At 38.5% G+C, this 19,915-nt stretch overlaps 1 protein-coding gene across 23 annotated transcripts in view; it reads left to right on the forward strand.

Moving 5' to 3' along the window:
* The window catches only part of RIMS2 (regulating synaptic membrane exocytosis 2), a 457,720-nt gene that overhangs the window by 372,736 nt on the left and 65,069 nt on the right, over window positions 1-19,915 (forward strand). For 13 of the 23 annotated variants that reach the window (XM_035316481.1, XM_035316485.1, XM_035316482.1 and 10 more), the window contains one exon: window positions 10,655-10,827. The exons of the other annotated variants lie outside the window; for them this stretch is intronic. In XM_035316481.1, coding sequence (XP_035172372.1) covers window positions 10,655-10,827 — 173 coding nt within the window. The remainder of the gene's footprint in view (window positions 1-10,654; window positions 10,828-19,915) is intronic. 23 annotated transcript variants of the gene reach the window in all.

Below are 19,915 nucleotides of genomic sequence, written 5' to 3' on the forward strand. Positions count from 1 at the left end.
TTTTTTGCCATCTATCATGCAAGAAAAAAGCTTTGAGTCCCTATCAGATTTTGCCCAAGGCATTGCATTTTTTCTTTCTTTTTCTTAAGTATCTTAAATCCATAATTTCTCACAGTTAGTTTTACTAACTGTAACTGTGACTTCAAACATCCCTAGTGCAAGTAGTATAGGTAAAGAACTTTGATGGATATTTAACACAGCATTGTTTTTCCATCAAAGCTCAATAATTGAGCTAATCAAAGTTAGATTAGCACCTTGGAGGCTCAGTATAGGGATATAATTTGTTTGCAAAGCTTTAATGCCTTCAGCAACATTTTTAGTGAAAAGGTTACTAAACCACAAAATTACCTCTGCAAACATTCTAATCTATGTTATTTCTGACTTTTATTTGGAAGTAAAGTCTTGCTTACAGGAGTTAATATTGGTTTAGTGTTAGGCAATAGAATAATTTCTTTAGTAATAAATAAGAAAGAATATTATCCTGCTCCTACGGATTGAAGGCATTATTTTACCAGTGATTTCACTGACAGTCTGAAATCAGTGAATAATAACGAGGAATAAAAAGGGAAAAAAAATAAAAAAATAAATAAAAAAGCAGTTCTGAAAATTCAAGCCCTAATTCTGAACAGGGTAATGATGTACCCCAAATGTGTTAATTTTTGCAATACAAACTGTAAAATAGTTAAATTGTTGCAGTAAACTTATTTTACTAGTAGCACTCATGAAATTTAAAATAAAATTACATAAACTTATATTAAAGTCTGCATAAGTAGAACCTTCTCTTTTCCACCAGAACATCTTGTCCTAAATCTTTGCCTTGAATATATACATTTTCATCTAATAACCTTAAGTATCATAGCTGAAAAGAAGTTTGGAATTTGTTTTTCTTCCAGAGTCAGTTTATGTTGAGAAAAACAATCATCTGTCATACAGCCAAACACAATTTTGTCATGTAGTTCAACTTCTGTTATAACAGCAAAAATTATCTGGTGTGTCTTTTGCTTTCAAACTATGTCACATCTTTAAAAGAATTTATATTAGTTTCCTTACATACAGTATCTGAGATTCATTAAATTTTGCACAACCAGGATGCATCACCCTGTTTCTTTTCTCTCTAGAGTGACAGATAACGTCAGATGAAAAACAAGTCTGGTGATTTGCGTACTTCTGCAGTTTAATCTGAAGCAAGTAGCTAATTATTAGTATCTGCATCTTACTTACTTTGAATAGGATTTTCTAAAAACAAAACTGAAAACACTGACAGTTTTCTGGATCTAAGAGAAGATAACGTCAATTCATTGCTGATAAACAGGCTAACTTTTAGTTTCAAGAATCGTAAAGAAGTAGCTTGGGTGGTTTTTAGGAGGCAGTGTTAGAAATGTTATCTTTCCTACTTCTAAACTGGTTTCCAGACACATAAATTTAGAAATGCCATGCTAATGCTATACCAAGAAAACATACGTAAAATGAAATCTTTCAAGGGTCTTTAAATTCAGACATTAAACATCAGAAATGTTCACAGAAGTTCTTGACCCTAAGAATAGTTCCAATATAGGTAACCGTCTCGTGAAATTGCCTAAATTCGTTGTACAGTTTCACTTGAATTATTTTTTCTTGGTTTTCCTTTGTTTTCCTGAAGTGTTACATATGAATATCTTGCTGTTAAAGTGTATTATGTGGTGAAGTTGAAGTTGTAATTAATGGTAATTTGCGTTAGGTATTTTCTGTAAAAGTGAATTCACATTGGCCTTACAAGCAAAGAGCAAAAGGATTATAAAATCTGTGATGTGAAAGACATGATACATTATTTTTTTGGTTAATTTATTCAATTAGTTTATTTCTCTCTCTTTGAAATGAAGGATAATGACAAAGAGAAAAAGAGTTCATTTTTTCCATTCCCCAGGAGCAGACTGCATGCTTAGGATCTCCCTGCAGCTTTTCATTCCCTAGTTTTCCAAAATGACAGGAGTAAAGGTGCTGAGGAAACACATTATAGGGAAAAGTAATGTTTTCTAAGCAGTTTAACTTGCCTATGGAGGGATAAGGAGATGGTGCTATCTACATCTTGCAGATTTGTTTCCCTTTTAGATAAACACGAATCAGCAGAACATCTGCACACAAATTATTAGCGAAGCTTATGCATTTATTATTGGACTTGAATTTTTCAAAATGTATTCTGAGAATCAGCGAAAAAAAAAGATAAAGAAAAATGTTATGGGACCTTCCCTTGAATTATACTTGATTTTGGAGGCTACCCTCAGTTTGATTTCTGTGGATTTAACGACTTATAAAGACAAGTTGTGCAAAGATGTATTTATATCCTGTTCTTGAGCAATTTTGTAACTCATGGTCCTCAGGCACTTCTGCTTACAGGAATAAGCACTCACCAGATGGCCCATGTGTCAATCCAGATGTTTCCTTCAGCATGAATTCCTTTAACGGTGCTGTGTAACAGGACAAGTTTTGTGAAAGTCATATTTAAATGTTACATAGAGAAAGTACCATTAAGGGGGCAACTTCATACTCTTTTTCTCAAACCATCAGATTTGTTGAAATATGTAGCAGGCTTTTGGGGTAAAATAAACAAAGATGTTTCTGTATTTTTATTTGTTTTTACGAGAGGCACAAGGACAAAAAACAACAAACAAACAAAAAACAACAACAACAAAACAACAACAACAACAACAACAAACACCACCAAATAATGGAAATGTAGTTTATAATCCAGGTTAAGCGACAACTCTTTAAAATGCATGTTGTTTGACTTCATAGCTTGATCTTGCACAGTAACATCTTGGAGAAGCCCAAGTTAGATAGAACAACTGGAGACCCGAGCATTTCTTAAACAAAACAGAAGTCCTGCCCTGTTACCATCCTTAAAAATTAAACCTCTGTCTGGATGGCAGGACTGCATGAAGTGGAAGAGATTTTAGGTGCAGTGATAACAAAAACGACAGATGAACCACTTGAGGAACAGAAGCAAATACAGGAAGCACACTTTGATTCTGTTTATCCCACATAAGTAGGATTCACTGGAGTTAGAAGACCAGAAAGCACCAGAAACATAATTAGGAGTCATCACTAAAATTAAGCCCACTGAACAAGTGAGTTACCTGTAGCCAGGCTTGGCAGTTTGTCTTAACAAATGTGCTGGAGTTCAGCAGGAGATAAAAAGTGTAGGAGATATTGTTAGATGGAATTGGACAGTAGATTGTGAAGCCATGGATGAGCCTAGGGATGATCTGATCTGGAATCACGAGATCTTGTAACAAAGTGAAGTCCATCCTCAGGACACATGAGAATTTCTATTGAGTCCCATTTATATGGTAATATAAATATAAATACAGCTGTTTCACCCTAACTGTATGCTAACTGGATCTCTCTTCCATTTCATTTAACAGCTAGGTCCATGAAAAAGATAATCTTACTTTAATATTCAGACTATGAAAACTCTTCTTAAATCTCAATTACCTTTCTTGATAGGTAATAGAAATCAGTTGTCTTATTTTTTAAAGTAGATATCTAGTTATAGAGTACATCAGGCATGCTACCCAAAGATGCAGACCAGTGAAGGTGAACTCTTGTTATTATGACGTTATATCATTGAGGCCTGTTCTAATAATTTGATGATTAGGAGTTGAAGCGCCCTCTGAATTGTAACGTTAAGGCGTTAAGGTAGCTTTTGAAGAGTTATTATGAGATAGCTGCTTGGACATTATAAACCTTAGATTTTCACTGCAGTCTTGGATTGCCTTTTGAATTTTTACAGTTGATGCATTGAATTGGTGCTGTGTTGTTTTACTTACCTTTTATTTTACCTTAAACAACTTTTTTTTTTTTTTTTTTTTGCATTTTTGCATGTTATATTTTTCATTGGTGGGATGGGATTTTGAACAGCGTCTTTGTAATAATGTGGTAACTTCGTATATCCCAGCAGAAAGTTTACAGTGTCGTCTCCTTTCAAAATTAATAAAATTTGGTCCTGCCTTAAAGTAAGATTAAGTAAGAACAGTTAGTTCCCTTTGTGAATGAACTCTGCATCAATAACATCTTGATTTTGGAGCAGATACCAGTGCAGCTGAAACTAGAGGTTGTCTTGATCTTCCTAACAGCAGATTGAATGAAATAGAACAGAAGAATGAGAGACTGCTTAATTTTTTGAAGCTGACTGCAGGAACAGGTCTTTTGTAAGCAGAAAAACTTGCAGGCAAGTTAGTTCTTAAGCTCCCTAAAGGACTCAAATACTTCTTAAGAGCTGTCTTAACTGCTTTTTACTTTACTGAATATTTGCAGGTCCTGTAAGTTCCCCTCAGTGTAATCCCAGGGCATTTTCTATTGTTCTACTATATTTATTTTATGTTGTACACTTAGGGAATTCTTTTAAAAATTCACCATAAATCAGAATATGTGAAGCAGATAATTTTTTGTCTTTTGGTTTGGTTTGCCTCCAGATTACCCCTCTCTTGATTTTCAGTTCTTCTTAGAGAGTGGCTTAGACAATAGTAGACTAGTGGCTTCTATGTGACTGCCGGCCTTGCAGTTTCTTCTTCAGCTCCAGGGGCATCTTGACCCCTAGGATGACAGAGAAATTTGGGTTGGAGGGGACCTGAGGAGGTGTCTCATCCAATCTCTGGCTCAAGGCAGGGTCAGGGGAGATCAGTGCAGGTTGCTCAGGTCTTTATCCAGTCAGCTCTTGTAAACGTTCAAGGATGAAGACTGCACTACCTTTCTGTTCAACCTGATCCAGTGCTTCACTGTCGCAATGGTAAAACTGTCTCTCTTTGTGTCAGTTGGCACAACTGTGGATAGCTTGGCTCTGTCTTCCTGACATCCTCCCTCTATGGCCTGGCAGGCTGCTGCTAGATTCGCCCAAATATGTCCTTCTGTGGGCAAAACAAGCCCAGCTCCTCCTCACCCTCACCACCCCAGGCTCTCCTCACTGGGCAAGTGCTCCAGCCCCAGCCATTTCATGGCCCTCTGCTAAACTTGCTCTAGCTTACAATTATGGAAACCTCAAGGCTGGAGAATGCCTTCCAAGATCATCAAGTCCAACCATCAACCTGACTTACCACATCCCATCACTAAGCCATGCCCCTTAGTCCCATGTCCACGTCTCTTAAATACCTCCATGGATGGAGACTCTCCCACATCCCTGAGCAGCCTGTTCAGCCTGTTGATGACCTTTTCCATAAAGAAATTCTTCCTAATGCGCACTCCAAACCTTCCCTTGCACAACTTGAGACTGTTATTGATGTCTTCCTTGTAAACGGCCTCCCAATAATGAATGCAGTATTCTAGACATGGTCTAATGTGTGCTCAGTATATGGCAATCCCCTTGATCTACTGATTATGCATCAGCTATGCTCCAGTTAATACAGCCCAGGCTACCTTTGTTTGCTGCTAGGGCCCGCTGCTGGCTTGCTTTTGATCTTTTTCATTGCTCAGTTTGCATTTACTGATTTGGCAGTAGGATGTGGTTTGCAATGTGGCTTAGCCCCTGTAGTGAAATCAAGTTCTTGAGATTTTTAGGTTTCTAGGTTTTAGGACCTCGTTATTAGGAGTGTATACATGAGCATCACTTAGTGAAATAAGTAAATGGATGGTACCAAACCACTAAGGGAGAGACATGGAAAGTTTGAGATACTATTTTTCCATTTGTTAAATAGAAATATAGACGTTCTTTTTTATCACTGCGTTTCAGTTAGTGGCCTAACTTCACTGAAAGGAGATTGGGATGGTTTAGGAGGTGGGATTTGTAAATCTGGTTACAGCCAAATCTTTTTATTAAAGGTAGAAGTAGACTGAAATGTTCTGAATAATGGGGAAAATATGTTGGATGAGGAGTGAGGCACAGGGAACTACAGCTCAGTGCCTCCCCAGGAAGCCCCAGTACGTCCACCTAGGCCTGCTGGTTCAGGCACCGTTCTGCTCACGAGTAGCGACACCCCGTGTAGCTCTCTCTTTTATGCTAGCGCAAGACAACAATGCCAAGAGAGGCACAACAGGGCCAGGGGACCACAGGGTGCCCAGCGCAAAGCCAGAAATGGCTGAAGGGGAGGCAAGGTTGGAACAGGGCCAGAAATGTAGGGCTGGGGAAGCAGCAATCAAGAATTAGCAATGGAAAGAAGGCAGGAAGGACAGGACCCAGGACTGAGAGGCAGAAGCTGGGACTGACAGATGTAAGCACTAGTTACTGAGGTGGCTAAGAATGAACTAATTACATGCGAGGGCAGTGTCAGCACAGCCCTCATCTCAGGCTTGTGCGTATGCAAGATACAGATAAACTTACATTCTCTCTGCATGTTAATTTGTAAATTTTGTAAAAATGATTTTAGAGCCTCTTATATAAATGTAATGTTACATTTATAAGTGTTTGGTTTTATTTTTAATGCAATACTTCATTGAGCAGCCATCAGTTAAAACAATGTAACAACATTCTTTCAAATGAAGCATAGTAACTAACATTTGCAGTGCCTTTCACAGCTACGAACTCGAACCAGAAGCTCCAGTTAGAATTACAGAACATTTCATACAATTGCTGTGCTCTGGCTGCTCCAAAGCTTTTGCCAGCAAGGCAAGGGACTATTGAAACAGTCCAGAGTGGTTTCTTTAGTCTGCTGTGGTAGCACAATGGACAATTGTCTGAGACGGCTTCCCAACATTTTGACCAGTAGAAACATTTACCAGATTTATATGTCCCTGTGTAAATGCTAGCAAATAAAAACTGATGAGTAGATTAAAAAAAAATAAAAAAATAAAAAAAAAATAAAAGAAAGACAGTTGGAAATCACTGACAATTTCAATTGCCTGGAAACTGCATAACTGTATAATCTGTAATGGAAGACTGGTAACAATAGATTAAAGTAACATGAAACAATTACAAACTCCCTTTGAATTAGAAGTTCCAAAACAATTTCTTTCGAGAAATAAGTACGAGAGCAGTTGTAGCTCCATGTGGCCTGTGAGTCACGCTGCAGCAGTTCACAGAGAGGTCGGAAGGCTTGCAGAGGTGGCTGTGCTGGGAAATAGAGCAGGTATTTGTTTTTCAGCTGTAATAATCTTGAATTCATCACTGCAGGAAAAATAATCCATTGCAGTTACAAAGTATTGGCACAAGCACCAAACTTTCACTTTGTTATTTGTTCCAACCAGTGATTTTATTACTGCAGAGGAAAAGGTTTTAAGGAACTTTAAAACTTGTTTGGTAGAATTTGTTATGAAATTTATCCTTTTCTTCAATGCAGCCAAATATGACAAAATCATCTTACTTTTAAAAACACCAAAGTGACTTTGCATCAAGCCCTCTGCTTGCAGAGAGAGCCTGAGACATCTAGAAGAGGCCGGGAACTTGTCTGTGTTAGGCATCGAAGTCTGGAATCCTGGCTATATTATATGAGCCTCGATTGGGTTGAAAATGAATTGAAATAAGAAAGACATATATTTCCAGCATGGGAAAAGTCAGGAGATAGTTTTCCTACAGCAATGGCTGTTAAAAAATAAAAATAAAGAAATTGTATTTAATTAGCCTGCACAGTAGCCATGTATGCTTCACCACAGACCAGAGCAGATGGTCCAAATCAGGGAAGGACATGGGGCTCCATTGCTGTTCCCATGCCCATATTTTCTTCTGAGGGAAACTGAGGCACAGAGGGCAGTTGCTGGATCTGGTGACCCAAACCTGGGTCCTGCTGCAGCCAGCCATGGGGACGGTGGTGACCCTGCAGGGTGCCGCAGCACGGGGCGTAGGGACAGCAGGGGAGAGGGATGCAAAATGGTGGCACTGTTTCAGATGCAGTGGGTAGATGGCACTTGGTTAATGATGAATGGCCTTTCCAGTCAAACACTTGATCTTGTGCAGTTGGTGACATTTAGCAAAAAAATAAAATAAAAAATGAGACTCAGGGGAATAAAAACTATATGAAATGCATGAAGATGTAAAGCCTTTGGGCAACTTTGGCCACACAAATACTGAAGAAAGAATTGTGCAAAGTTGTGCAAAAAGAGTTGCATTTTACAGTCAGTATGCACAACATGAGACTTGATACTTTATAAAAAACAATATTCACAGAACATAAATGCTGTTTTGGTTTTGAGGTAGAGAGCAAAGTACCAGTTTGGAAACTGCCTTATATTAAATTGCAATTTCAGAAGCAAATATAAAACTAAAATACCAGCATGGCTTCTGCCAGACAAGCAGTGTGCTTCCTTTTGTCTTCTGTGCTGCACTTACTGAAACACTAGCATGCAATGCATTTGCATTATCATCTGCTTCCTGGACAAAATTAAGTTAGATATAAGGTCAAAAGTAGACTGTAGGGGATGGGCACCAGCAGGATAAAGAGCAATTTGGAACCAAGTTTATGGATGAGTTGGAGATGCCTGGTATTTTACTGAGGTATCCAACAAGATAGATAATTCAGTTTCACTATGTAGATGTTACTTTAGTAGGAAGTTAACAGATGTGAGACTGTAGCTAAGAAATGTGTAAATATTTATTAGGGCTTTAAATATAAATATTTAAAATATTAATACATGCATATTTAATGAAAAGGAGAAGTATGTTCCAAAATTTCAAATCTAAAGCATCCTGAAATGGTAAGGTTCTAATAATATTTCTGTGTCCTCTGACCCAATCTAAAATATTTGGTGGGAAGTACCTTTAGATACAACAGGGAAAAGAGAAGCAAGGTAACGAACTGATAATTGTGTTTCCCCTTACATTTCCAGAATTACGTACTTTTAGCTTACTTCTGTTACCGTAGCAATTTTTCAATGTATATCACTAGGTTATTACTGCTGTGCTAGCTTTTTGAAAAATAAAAATACAATAAGGTTTTATTTGTCAAGATGTCTGATTTGTTCTATACAATATGTTTCAACAACAATGTATTTTTAAGAATTGAGGTTCTCCAGGTGAGGAAATGAAGCAGCCAAAATCAAACCCGTGGGTTTTTGAGCCCGATAGGGTGCTGCAGCATGACTCTTCAGATGGACTTTGTGCAGTTCTGAAACCGTTTGTGGCTTTGTGTCATTTACATGTATTTAATTTAGAAGGGCTCATTTCCCCTGCCTGCCTGGCAAGCTCAGTGTGGGATCTGCAGGCCAAGCTCCGTCATTCTGTGAACCACCGCAAGTAATTATCTGTCCCCTAATTGGAATGTAATTAACGATTCCATGAATGATTTACACCCGACACTACAGTCTATCCTGTTTCCCCAAAGAATAGCCAGATGAGGACTGTAGTGCCAGCAGCGTCTGGCCACCATGAGGGCGAGCACCATGGCCACATGTCAGCTCCAGTGGGAACCAGCACTGGCTCCAGCAAGTACGACTGCTTGGGAGCAAAGACAAGTGCTGAAGGCCTTAAGGCAGCTTTGTGATGCCTTTTCTGTAGAGCCCAGGCTGGACTTGCCAGTCTTGGTAGTTTAAGGCTAAATCGATGCAAACCTTTCAACACAGCTACGCTCATACCTTTGCCCTCAGTGCAGACTTCTCCTAGGGAGAGTTATGGGAATGGGGCAGGCAGGACTCAATAAAAGCCATCAATAAATATTACACCGTTTAGAGGTTGTGATCACAGAGATCCCCTGTGAGTTTATGGCTGGCCAAGTGCACTCCCACACTTAAAGGCTGGGGAGGGAGGGGGTGAATGAACACAAATACTGGAAATCGGTATAGATCGGGAAGCCAGCTGCAACATTTACATTACTGACATTACATATGTCAGTATATGGAAAGGAGAATGAAAATCTTTCTGTTACTTACTCTTTATCACATAGTGCAATGCAGAGTGGCACAGACTTAGTGTTTATTTAGAGCTAACCGGTATAACAAGAACAAAGAACCATAATATTTTGTTCAGATCTAACTTGAATACCTCTTCACAACTCTGCTTAACATGGTGTCGGCTTACTGCTGATGGTCAGCCACCTGCCACTTCAGTGTTGAGAGCATACGGTCAGTGAGCTAGAGCGTTATTGTCATTCCTGAATTTCTGAGGCATTTGTACATTATCAGTAAAAGTTACCCCTAGTCCCATCCCTGTGTTCTCACATCCGTTTGGATTTCTCAGCCCAGCAGTTCAGAAGGTTGTGGGTTTTGTTTGCAGAGCTACAACAGCACGTTTTCTTTTATTTTGATACTATCATCTATCTGTTTCCTTTAATTTTTAAAAAAGTGTTATTTGTCAACCAGAAGTTCTTGTAAATAGGCTAGGCTCCCAGAGAGATACACTTTTTGTAGACAGCATGAAGTGTGTTCTGTCTCCCGATCAATCTTTCATGAGCTCAGCAGTTGTGGGCATGTCACTGAGTCCCTCTGCTTTGCTTTTGTGCACTGGTGAAACAGTGGTGAGAGTATTGTGGTTAGATGTCTTTGCTCAGGTTTGTGAAACCACTGGGAGAGCTAGGCCTTTTGTAAAAGTTACTTTCTGGGTGAAACCAAGGAGCTAATTACTTGAATTGGATATCAAAGCAGAAGAAAAGTAATGCGAACCAAGACACAATTTGTATTCTCTATTAGTTAAAACCTTCAGTCTAAAAATTGAGGCAGCCTGGTGACACAGGCAGTTTAGATACCAGCAGGACCAACCTTTTAGCTGATTTGCAGTAGTGCCGCTGACAACATCTCTGTCTTTCTCCCTTTCCTCTTACAGTATCGGTCGGGACGGGATCCTCAGCGAGGCTCCGACAATGTTTCCAATAAGTCCTCAGACAGTGACGTCAGCGATGTCTCGGCTGTGTCTCGGACAAGCAGCGCTTCTCGTTTCAGCAGCACAAGTTACATGTCTGTCCAGTCAGAGCGGCCAAGGGGAAACAAGAAAATAAGGTGAGCACAAGGAGCTATGGTGCCAACCATAGCCGTGTGATTTAAGTAACAAATATTATTTCAATATTTGTATCTGAAAATAACATTTTGCCTCAGTTGGAATTTGCAGGGAATTTGCAAGAAACTGTTTTAAATGTCTTCATCTAATGCTTTTTGAAATCTTTATGATATTTGTTTTTAGCAAGTTTTTGATGTCTGGAGTTATGCTAGAATACACTACAGCAACAAACATATGCTGTCGGCAGGCATTAGACACAGTTACATTTGCACTTTCTGAAAACAGTTTTGTAAAATACTTAACATGGATGAAAAGGCAGTTGAACTCAAATTTTGTGCTGGCTATGTCAAAGGCATCTTAGTTTACTTTTTAAACCAGAGCTGCTGAGCTGTTACAGAACTCTTAGTTAATACTAATGCAGACCCTGGTCCAATTCAACTGCAGGCATACCTCTGCTGAATTAGTCTTCAGCGAGACGTGCACAGTGTATCTGTGAGCAAAGCACAGCATCTCCTTTGCCTGCACCCTGTGCACACTCAGTGGAGGTTTCACTGCGGAAGGAATGAAAGATTATTCTTCTAGAAGGTGTAACCCACCTGTTTCTGTCAGCAAATTTCAGTGTCAACTTGCATGAATTCTCAGAAACTTGTCCTCTTGAGAGATGTGATGCATTTGATAAGTTTGTTTGCACATCTGTTCCTATGAGCAGTGTTAGGACCACATCGTTTCTGTTGTATGGTTATGTATCCCTTTTAAAATGAGAGGTATTGCCATGCAACTTTGTTCAAAGAGAGACTTTGAGACCGTCCTGCGAAAACATCACAATTTAAAGCTTCTCTAGTGTAGGCTGGAGGATTAGCCAGCATGACTTACCTTATGACTACTTCCATCTTTTAGTTTTTATTTCATTTCTTTTATTTTTCCTTGCTTGTGAGTTCATGCATGCTCATCTCTGTGACCCTAACTTTACTGCATTCTTTTCTTTTTTCCTTTTGCATGCCTCTTTCAATTTTTGTTGACTTCAGAAGGACAAGGGATATAGAGGAAAAAAAAGAGGGGGGGTTGGAAGGGGATGAACAAGACGAAATATTTCCTGAGGAAGAGGAAAAAGAGGAGGAGGAGGAAAAAGCAAAGGAGCAAGAAATTAATGAAAAAGGGGAAGGGCAAGAGGTGGCAGAGAACTGTGATAAGGAAGAAATCAAAGGATCAGGGCAAGATGAAAAAGCTCAAGAGGACCAAGCAGAGGAAGGGAAAGAGGATGACAGGTAAAACATATTTCTATTTTCTGTAGGCCTATAGACCTGGTCTTCCTGCTGTACCTGTGTACCTGGACCTTGCTTGCCTTCCTTTTTTTTTTTTTTCCTTTGCTTAGTTTATTGTCTGTTTTGTGCAGCTTCTTTTGCTTTCAACCGTGATGCTTTCATATTTAAACAAGTTTCAGCTTCAGGGAACTTGTTCTGCATACCAAATGATGCAGCACACTAACTTGATTCATTATTTTGCACATAACTACATCAAGTTATTTTTTAAATTGGTTTAGACTTGAGTTTGAGTTTGACTATAATAAACAATAGAAATATAAGATCCCTCTTTATATTTCCTGCTTGAATTATTGTTTCAGGGAAAAATCTTTTGTTGAGTGATACCTCATCAATATCAAAACAATCTTTACTTTTTACTTGTGTCAGTATTAAAGAAGAGAATTTGGATATATTTTTTTTTATTATCCTCTTCATGTGGGCTGATAAATGTGCATATCGATTGGCAATTGATGTGGATAAACAAAGAGTTTTTTTGTTTTCTTCCACTCCACTTGAATAGCTGTCATGGGTTGCTGTATGGTAGAAGGGTTATCCAGCTCTTCTGCTGTATCATGTCCAGAAACATTTCAGCACAATTGGCTCTGGTTTTATCAGGTGGCATTCTAGATTTACACATTTTACCACAATTCCTCTGAACCGTGACTTCTCATGCAAATGAGTGACATTTTATATTGCAAAATCCATGTAACTTGCATTATTAGAAATGCAATGTTCTTTCCTTCTTCATTAGAAAAAAAAAAAAAAAAAAAAAGTTTGAAAAGAGTTTGAGATTTGCTGAATATCTTTGAAACTCCAGAAACTCTCATTTCTTTTACCTGCTAGCGGTGGTACCTACTTTTCTGAAATAGAAGTAACCAAATAATTCACCTGTGGTGGAATGGAGCAAAGGTGGTACAGAAAGAGAATCAATGTATGTGGTGTTCAGTCTGAGGTGGTATAGGGCAATACAGCCAGACTACTTATTTTATATATTGATTACCATAATTCCTTCACTCATGAGAGCACATTTTTGAACTCAGCAAAAACAGCTGCTTAGAAAGAGCTATCTTTAAGACTGCCTTGGCATATTTACTCCACAGACTGCTAAACAAACCATTTGGTAGTGTTGCAAAGGATGTTTTAAAGACCTTTGTCTCTCCCAGCTCTCATTAAGTCTCCAGTTTAATGGGATCTTGAAGTCCTCCCTCTTTGAAAGCATGGTCCTATTCCTGGTTTTCAGCTTTAACTCAGCTTAGTCTTCAGCCAAAAATGCTGCCCCTCACAGAATGTAAACTCCTCTTTGAGAAGCCATTTCTTCTTCCTCTGTTTGGTGGCTGCCGCCTGCCTTCAGGAATGCAGAGAAGCCAGGTCTCCCTTCTTGGTAGAGAAACAAGATATTAGTAAGTGGCTGCTGTGCAGTGACATTGGTTTGTGTAAGATTTTTGGCTCCCAACATGGGAATCAACCCCTAGTATTATCTACCCACTTAGCCCATTTTGCCCGCTTTTAGTATGTAAGTTGTGAATAAAAATGAAAGTTTCTATATCCACCATCATTTCCCATAGTACACAAAGTGCTGACCTTTTTAGTAGTGTCTAAACAGTCTTCTAGGGTAGGAAACAAGCTGAAAAGCACAGATTGATTCCTATATACATATATGTATGTATACATTATATACATACATAGTTTTTATCGTTAGCATGCTGAAATATAGCGACTAGTGAATTCAGTGGACACAACTGAAGGCAGGATAGGTCCTAAGTATTGCTATAAATTCAGTGCCTTACGCTTGCTTATTTGGCAACTTAAAACATGTTCATATTTTCATTAAAAATATCTTTTCTGATATTCATTAGATAAAATTATTAATAATTACTAAGTATTTTAAAACTAGGGACATGTGATAGCTGCATGTACAGATGTTTTATTGAAGTCTCAGTGGAATTAAGTATCTGCAAGTGCTGATACAAACTGCTTATTGCTAGTTAACAACTGCAGCTTTCCAAAAATGTTTTCATGCCCAACACCAATATGAAGCAATCAACAAAGCATCACTTAATAAATAACCATATCAATAGATATTTGAGGTACCCATCAGAACCAAAGCAGCCATCTCATTGAGGAGCAAAAAATAGTAGTAAATTATTCTCCAGATCCTGAGATCTTGGGTATCCAATAAAAGCTAGAGTGCAGATGAGAATTTTCAACATATATTTGTATGTCACGGGTATATCTTTCTGCACATCAGTCACCTTTCTTCTGGGGAATTTGGAGACATAGGGGCTGTTCTCAATCACACCATCATCAAAAATTAGTTCGTTAATGATACATCATACTTCTTGATGTACATTTCAAAGTCACCATGCACTGTACTCATATATTTTCTGAATAGTGCTAATAGTCACACTAAGGGCTTCAATCTGCTGAGATCATACATGGGTTCAAAGCAACTTAAATGACCAAGAAGGCAGATATCCATCATGGGTTCATCCCATGCTTATTTTAAAGAGTACTTCAGTGCAATAAATTGCATTAGGTTTTAGAGCACTGGAGTACAATAAGTCAATAAATCTTTTTTTGGCAGAAATAGCTGCAGTCAGATTTTGCCTTCATTAAACCTTGTCAAACTTAAAATTGGCATATGGTTGATGTACAGTGAAAATATAATTGTGTTCTTTCTTGGAAAGGCATGCTAGTAAACAGAAAGCACAGATCAGGTTTCCCTGTTGTAATCTTTAAAGATTCTTTATGTACAGTTAACTGACAATATTTCTTATTCCGGCTCCCTGCTGATATCAGGGACAAAAAGAGCCCTCTTAGATCTATGGTGTGAGCATTCAGAATATTTATAAATTGCAGGACATCTTTTTGACTTCTCTAAATCTTAACTTTTCTTAATGTTTTTCTAAATAGGAATCCAAAACATTAATTCTAATAAAGAAGACAGTTTTGTTTTCTCATATCAATATACAATTGTAGTAACAGATCAGGATTTCACTGTATTACAAGCTGTTCAAATACAGAAGAAAACTATGGGCTCTGTTCCAAGCACAGGGAGTCTAAATCATGAGATGACATAAGAGTGCAGAGAGGGGACCACAGGAGAATTATGAAATATTTCACATGACAGGAGATAGTGACAATACAGGGCTGGGGACATCTTGACAACAGGGAGCACTATGGGGAGATGTGAAGAAAGAAAGAAAGATAGTTTTGTGAATGCTTCTGGAGAGCTCTTTTCAAGCATTAGATTCATGGGGGAAAAACCATGAGTTTTTACTAAAAATACCACAAGTGGATGATGGGGCAGGTCTGATCAGCAGCAGGAGCTGAACTTTAAGTCCTTAATGGGAGAAGATAAATGGGATAAGGAACAACTATTAAATACTAGAAAACAAAGACAACTTATGTACAGCTGGATTTAAAAAAAAAAAAAAAAAAAAAAAAAAAAAGTGTACCTTTGTACTGTTGCACAGTGAAAGGTTGTACAGCCAAACTGGAAGGCTGTTAAAATTATCTTTCCTACAGTGTCCTGGAATGAGCTTAGTTTAGGTAAATTGCCAGGGCTGGAGAAGAGCACTGAAATAAATGACATAAGAAATGTGAGAGAACGGATACAACTAGCTGTGTGGATGGACAGAAGAGGTAGAGATGAGAAATAGAAAGTTTGTGTAAGTCACAAAATTGTGGGCCTAATATGAAGCTTTAATTAAAAGGGCTGCCCAAAGAGCAGGCCTGAATGACATGCATGATCCCAATGGCTGGGAGAAGAAGCAGACAGGAGGTCTTAGAAGGAAATACCGAATTTAGTGATGCTGAGCTGAGATCAGTGATTCGTGAGGAGGTACCAAAAGAAGAGGTTTTAGTGTAGGCAGGGGAGAAGAGAGGGAGTTTTTACTGCAAAGGGGATAATATTTTGATGTACTGTTAATGAAGGGATGCTAATTTAGGGATAGCAATATGGGAGATACTGATATAGTCTTGTGGGGCCATCACCGTTAACTGGTTGGGCAGAAAATAAGATCTACTAGAGCACACGTTGAAGGAAAGATTAGAGAGAGGGCAAATCTGAGGTGTGATACAGTATGAAAACTCAGGGAGGATAACTTTTCAGAAAATGATTAATTGTAGCAAGGCAAAGGAGAGACCAGTATACTTTCAAAACCTTAAGAAATCATTAAAAACTTTGGCAGGTGTAGTTTCAACTGAATGCAAGAGGTGAAAGATAGTTGTTTGGAAAGTGTTTGAAATGGAATTGGAAAACAGGAGATCAGTTATTTTAAACAATGCATTTGATTGTTCAATTAATTCAGAGATGAAAAGGAGAAAATATATGTTACAGTACTTGCAGAACTGATGAGAACAAGACTAGGTGTTCTGTTCTACATTATAAAGGGATATGTTAAAGCATGTTCCTACAACTTGGGGAAAAAAAAAAAGCAATTGGTAAAAAAAAATAAAAAAAAATAAATGGGGGAAAAAGCCAGGGGAGATCTTATCAGTGTCTATAAACAGCTGAAGGGAGGGTGCAGCGAGGACGGAGCCAGGCTGTGTCCAGTGGTGCCCAGTGCCGGGACAGGAGGCCCTGGGCACAAACTGGTCCCCAGGAGGCTCCCCCTGAGCACTAGGAGCCCTTCTGTGCTGTGCGGGTGACGGAGCCCTGGCACAGGCTGCCCAGAGGCTGTGGGGTCTCCTCCTTGGAGCCTCAGGCACTCTGTGACGAGGTGACTAGAGGTGAGAGTAAGGAAAGGAAGAGGCAGGGGGGAAAGGAAATCAGAAGATAGCATCTGATCTCACTTAGGCAGATCAAACAGTTTAAGAAGAGATCCAGTGAGAAATTTCTACCTCTGTGACAAGAGCAAGTGAAGAGAAATGTATAAAGAGGAGAATGCAGAGACAGCACAGGTAGTAGATTACATATTTTGCTGTGTTTTATGTCAATGAGACCCAGTGCAAAGAAAAGAAATAAATCCTAAAGGATAGTCAGAGAAATAGAGCTGATTAATAGGAAGATGACACAAGCGAAGAATGAAAATTTGTAGTGGAAGAAGTCAGCTGGAATGTAATTTTGCAGAAGTACTTAAAGACACGAAAAAAATGGAATACAGCATGTAGTTTTAAGTAATGGATTTCTTCAGATAAAAAACCTTTCTGTTCCTAATGGTACTTCATGCTCTCTGTGCCCTTTCCCTTGTGGGATGCAAGAGAATTGAATTCATCTCCAAGACTCTTTCTAGTTCTTTTTGTGTCATTCAGTCAAAAAATGCTTCAAAGAATTTAATTATGTAGGTTTTAAAACTGATGCCTGATGAGTATTTGTTCCTTAGTTTCTCATCATATTGTAATCTTAGTATTTCATTTTTTATGAAGCTTCTGCCATGATTGCAGCCATTATCAGTTAAATGCAGTGTTTTGCAAAGCTGGATGAGAAAACACAGAAATTCAGCCTGTGCTGGCTCCTCCATAGCGGTGGAAGCCAGTAGCACTTTAAAAAAAAATCTATATTCTGGTAAAAATATCAAAAACCTTGCAAAAGATAACAAGCATCAAGAAATCTGTTTTCAATGTGCATGTATTGTTTGCTTTCTTAAAGCTATTTCAGAATAATTACAGTAATTGTTCCAACTGCTCTAATGGATGAAAGAAGTTAATCGTGCCCAACATTTCTCACCAAGCAGGCCACATGCTTGTGAGCGAGCGCTGTAGCCTGAGGCCCTTTCCCTACCACATGGTAGGCCCTTTAGCAGAGGTGCAGTCTGTGCCCCGATAGCTCTAGCAATGGCTTCCTAGGAATACTGGATTTGAGCTTCTGCTGGCCAGCTAAACCATGCACTCCTAGTAGGCCAGGCCCTTCTTGAAGCACACACTGCAGTGTTTGCCAGCTGGTAAAGGCCCAACCATGGCCTGGGTATGCTGGGAAAGAGCATCAAAAGCGCATTCCCTCTCCATGGCAATGAGCTCAGGCCCTGCTGACCCCAGGAGCCACCCCAGGACGAGTAAATGGGGCTGCAGGCAGGATGAGGAACGACGGCCACTAGCCTCCCTTGGCATCCTTCCCTTTGTGAAACCAGCCCTGTTCCCAGCATGGGATGACAGTGGTTTTTGTACTTCACTGTAGCTCTCAACCCAAGAAGTTGGTGTTGCACTTTCCTTAACCATCACAACAGTGACCTTTCTGCTCCTGGGACGGGCAGGTTGCCATACAACTTTCACCAGCTCTTTTTAAATGCAAAACATTTATTCAGGAGTCTGGGGCAGGTATGATGGACTGAGTCATGGAACAAAAAGCAGCAACTCTGTTTTGTGTCACCCTAACATAACTGTTCTGCATGCTTCTCATTAGCTAAGCAGAGAGATAAACAGTTTACATATAGCTGCTATGTGTCTCTGATATCAAAGTACCTAAAATCAACTGGTTTTGTTTGTTTTTGTTTGTTTGATTTGTTTTGTTTTGTTTTTTCTTCCATTAAGATTATTATTATTGGACTGTAGCGTCTGTTAGCAGTTCATGACAAATTCTTACACTATTTGAAGTAAGGATCCAAATCCACTTCATATGATGGAAGTTTTTAAACTTGTTTTAGGGTTCTGCGTTGAGGCAACTCTTCAAAAGCTGAAAATTCATACAGCAACTGTGTCTGTAGCAACGCCCACAGTCAGTAATTTGGCCATTTTGTGTTCTGCACTTTCACTGATAACATGCAGAGGAAAATTATCTGTGACTTCTGGAGAAATATTATGGAAAAAGATACAAAACATCAATGCTTCATAAAGGAATTGTATTAATTTGTATATGTTTTGTGAAATCTGTAGAGTAGAATAATCATTTAAGAAATTCAGCAAAGGCACCTGTTTCTAAGTTACTCATCACCATCTATCAAACTCTTAAAGACCCTTTTTTTTCCTGGTACTGTGAAGTAAGTAGAAAAGACATATAGACTCCTTTACAAATAGTTAACTTATTTTTATTATTTTTTCAAGGAAATAATAAAGTAATGAATTTAGAAGTACACATTTTTAACAGGTGAGCAGTGAAAATACTTCATATGAAACTGTCTGCAGCTTTGATATATGATGCCCAGCAGGGAACTCACACATTTTTTCTTTGACAACAACACCATATTATTGAGACTGCTTCCTTCTCCATGAAGTGCAGCTTGCACTTCAACCTCTACTGAGTGTCACCTCTGAGCTGTGATCCAGAAAGCACTGATGTACTCCTGTTACTAAAGGTCATTTAACTGTGCATCAGTAGTTGTTGTTGTTGGTTTTTGTTGTTGTTGTTTGTTTGTTTGTTTTTAATACAGAAGTGCAGATATAAAGCCCTGGAGACGTGCAAGAAGTAGAGATGACCAAAAGAGAATTTGAAGCAAATAAAAATATTGAAATTACTTTTTGCTTTTTAAATGTGTTGAAAAAAGGCTTATTTTCTAAAGATATTTAAAACTAGTTTGAATTATAAGTTCTTCATTAGACAGACTTTTGTATCTACAGGATTGAGCACAATAGGCCTGTGGACTTGAATAGCAATAGCAACAACTAAGTGTGGAATAGAAACTTATCAAAGCAAAGAATTTAATTAGGAAGCTCATTTCTCTGTCTGACACCATGATTCTGTGGTTCTCTCTTAGTGCTGTATGATTTCATTGTTTTTGTTTGAGTAGGATTTTAACTAGAAACGTGAAAAGATTCTGTAAAAGTAATATAGTGCCTTTTCTCATTCCTCTAAATGTACTTAATCAAAAATAATGGATAAACTTATCACTTAGCCTTCTAAGAAAGAAGTATG

Source organism: Oxyura jamaicensis, chromosome 2 (genome assembly GCF_011077185.1).
Source record: "Oxyura jamaicensis isolate SHBP4307 breed ruddy duck chromosome 2, BPBGC_Ojam_1.0, whole genome shotgun sequence".
Classification (NCBI taxonomy): Eukaryota; Metazoa; Chordata; class Aves; order Anseriformes; family Anatidae; genus Oxyura; species Oxyura jamaicensis.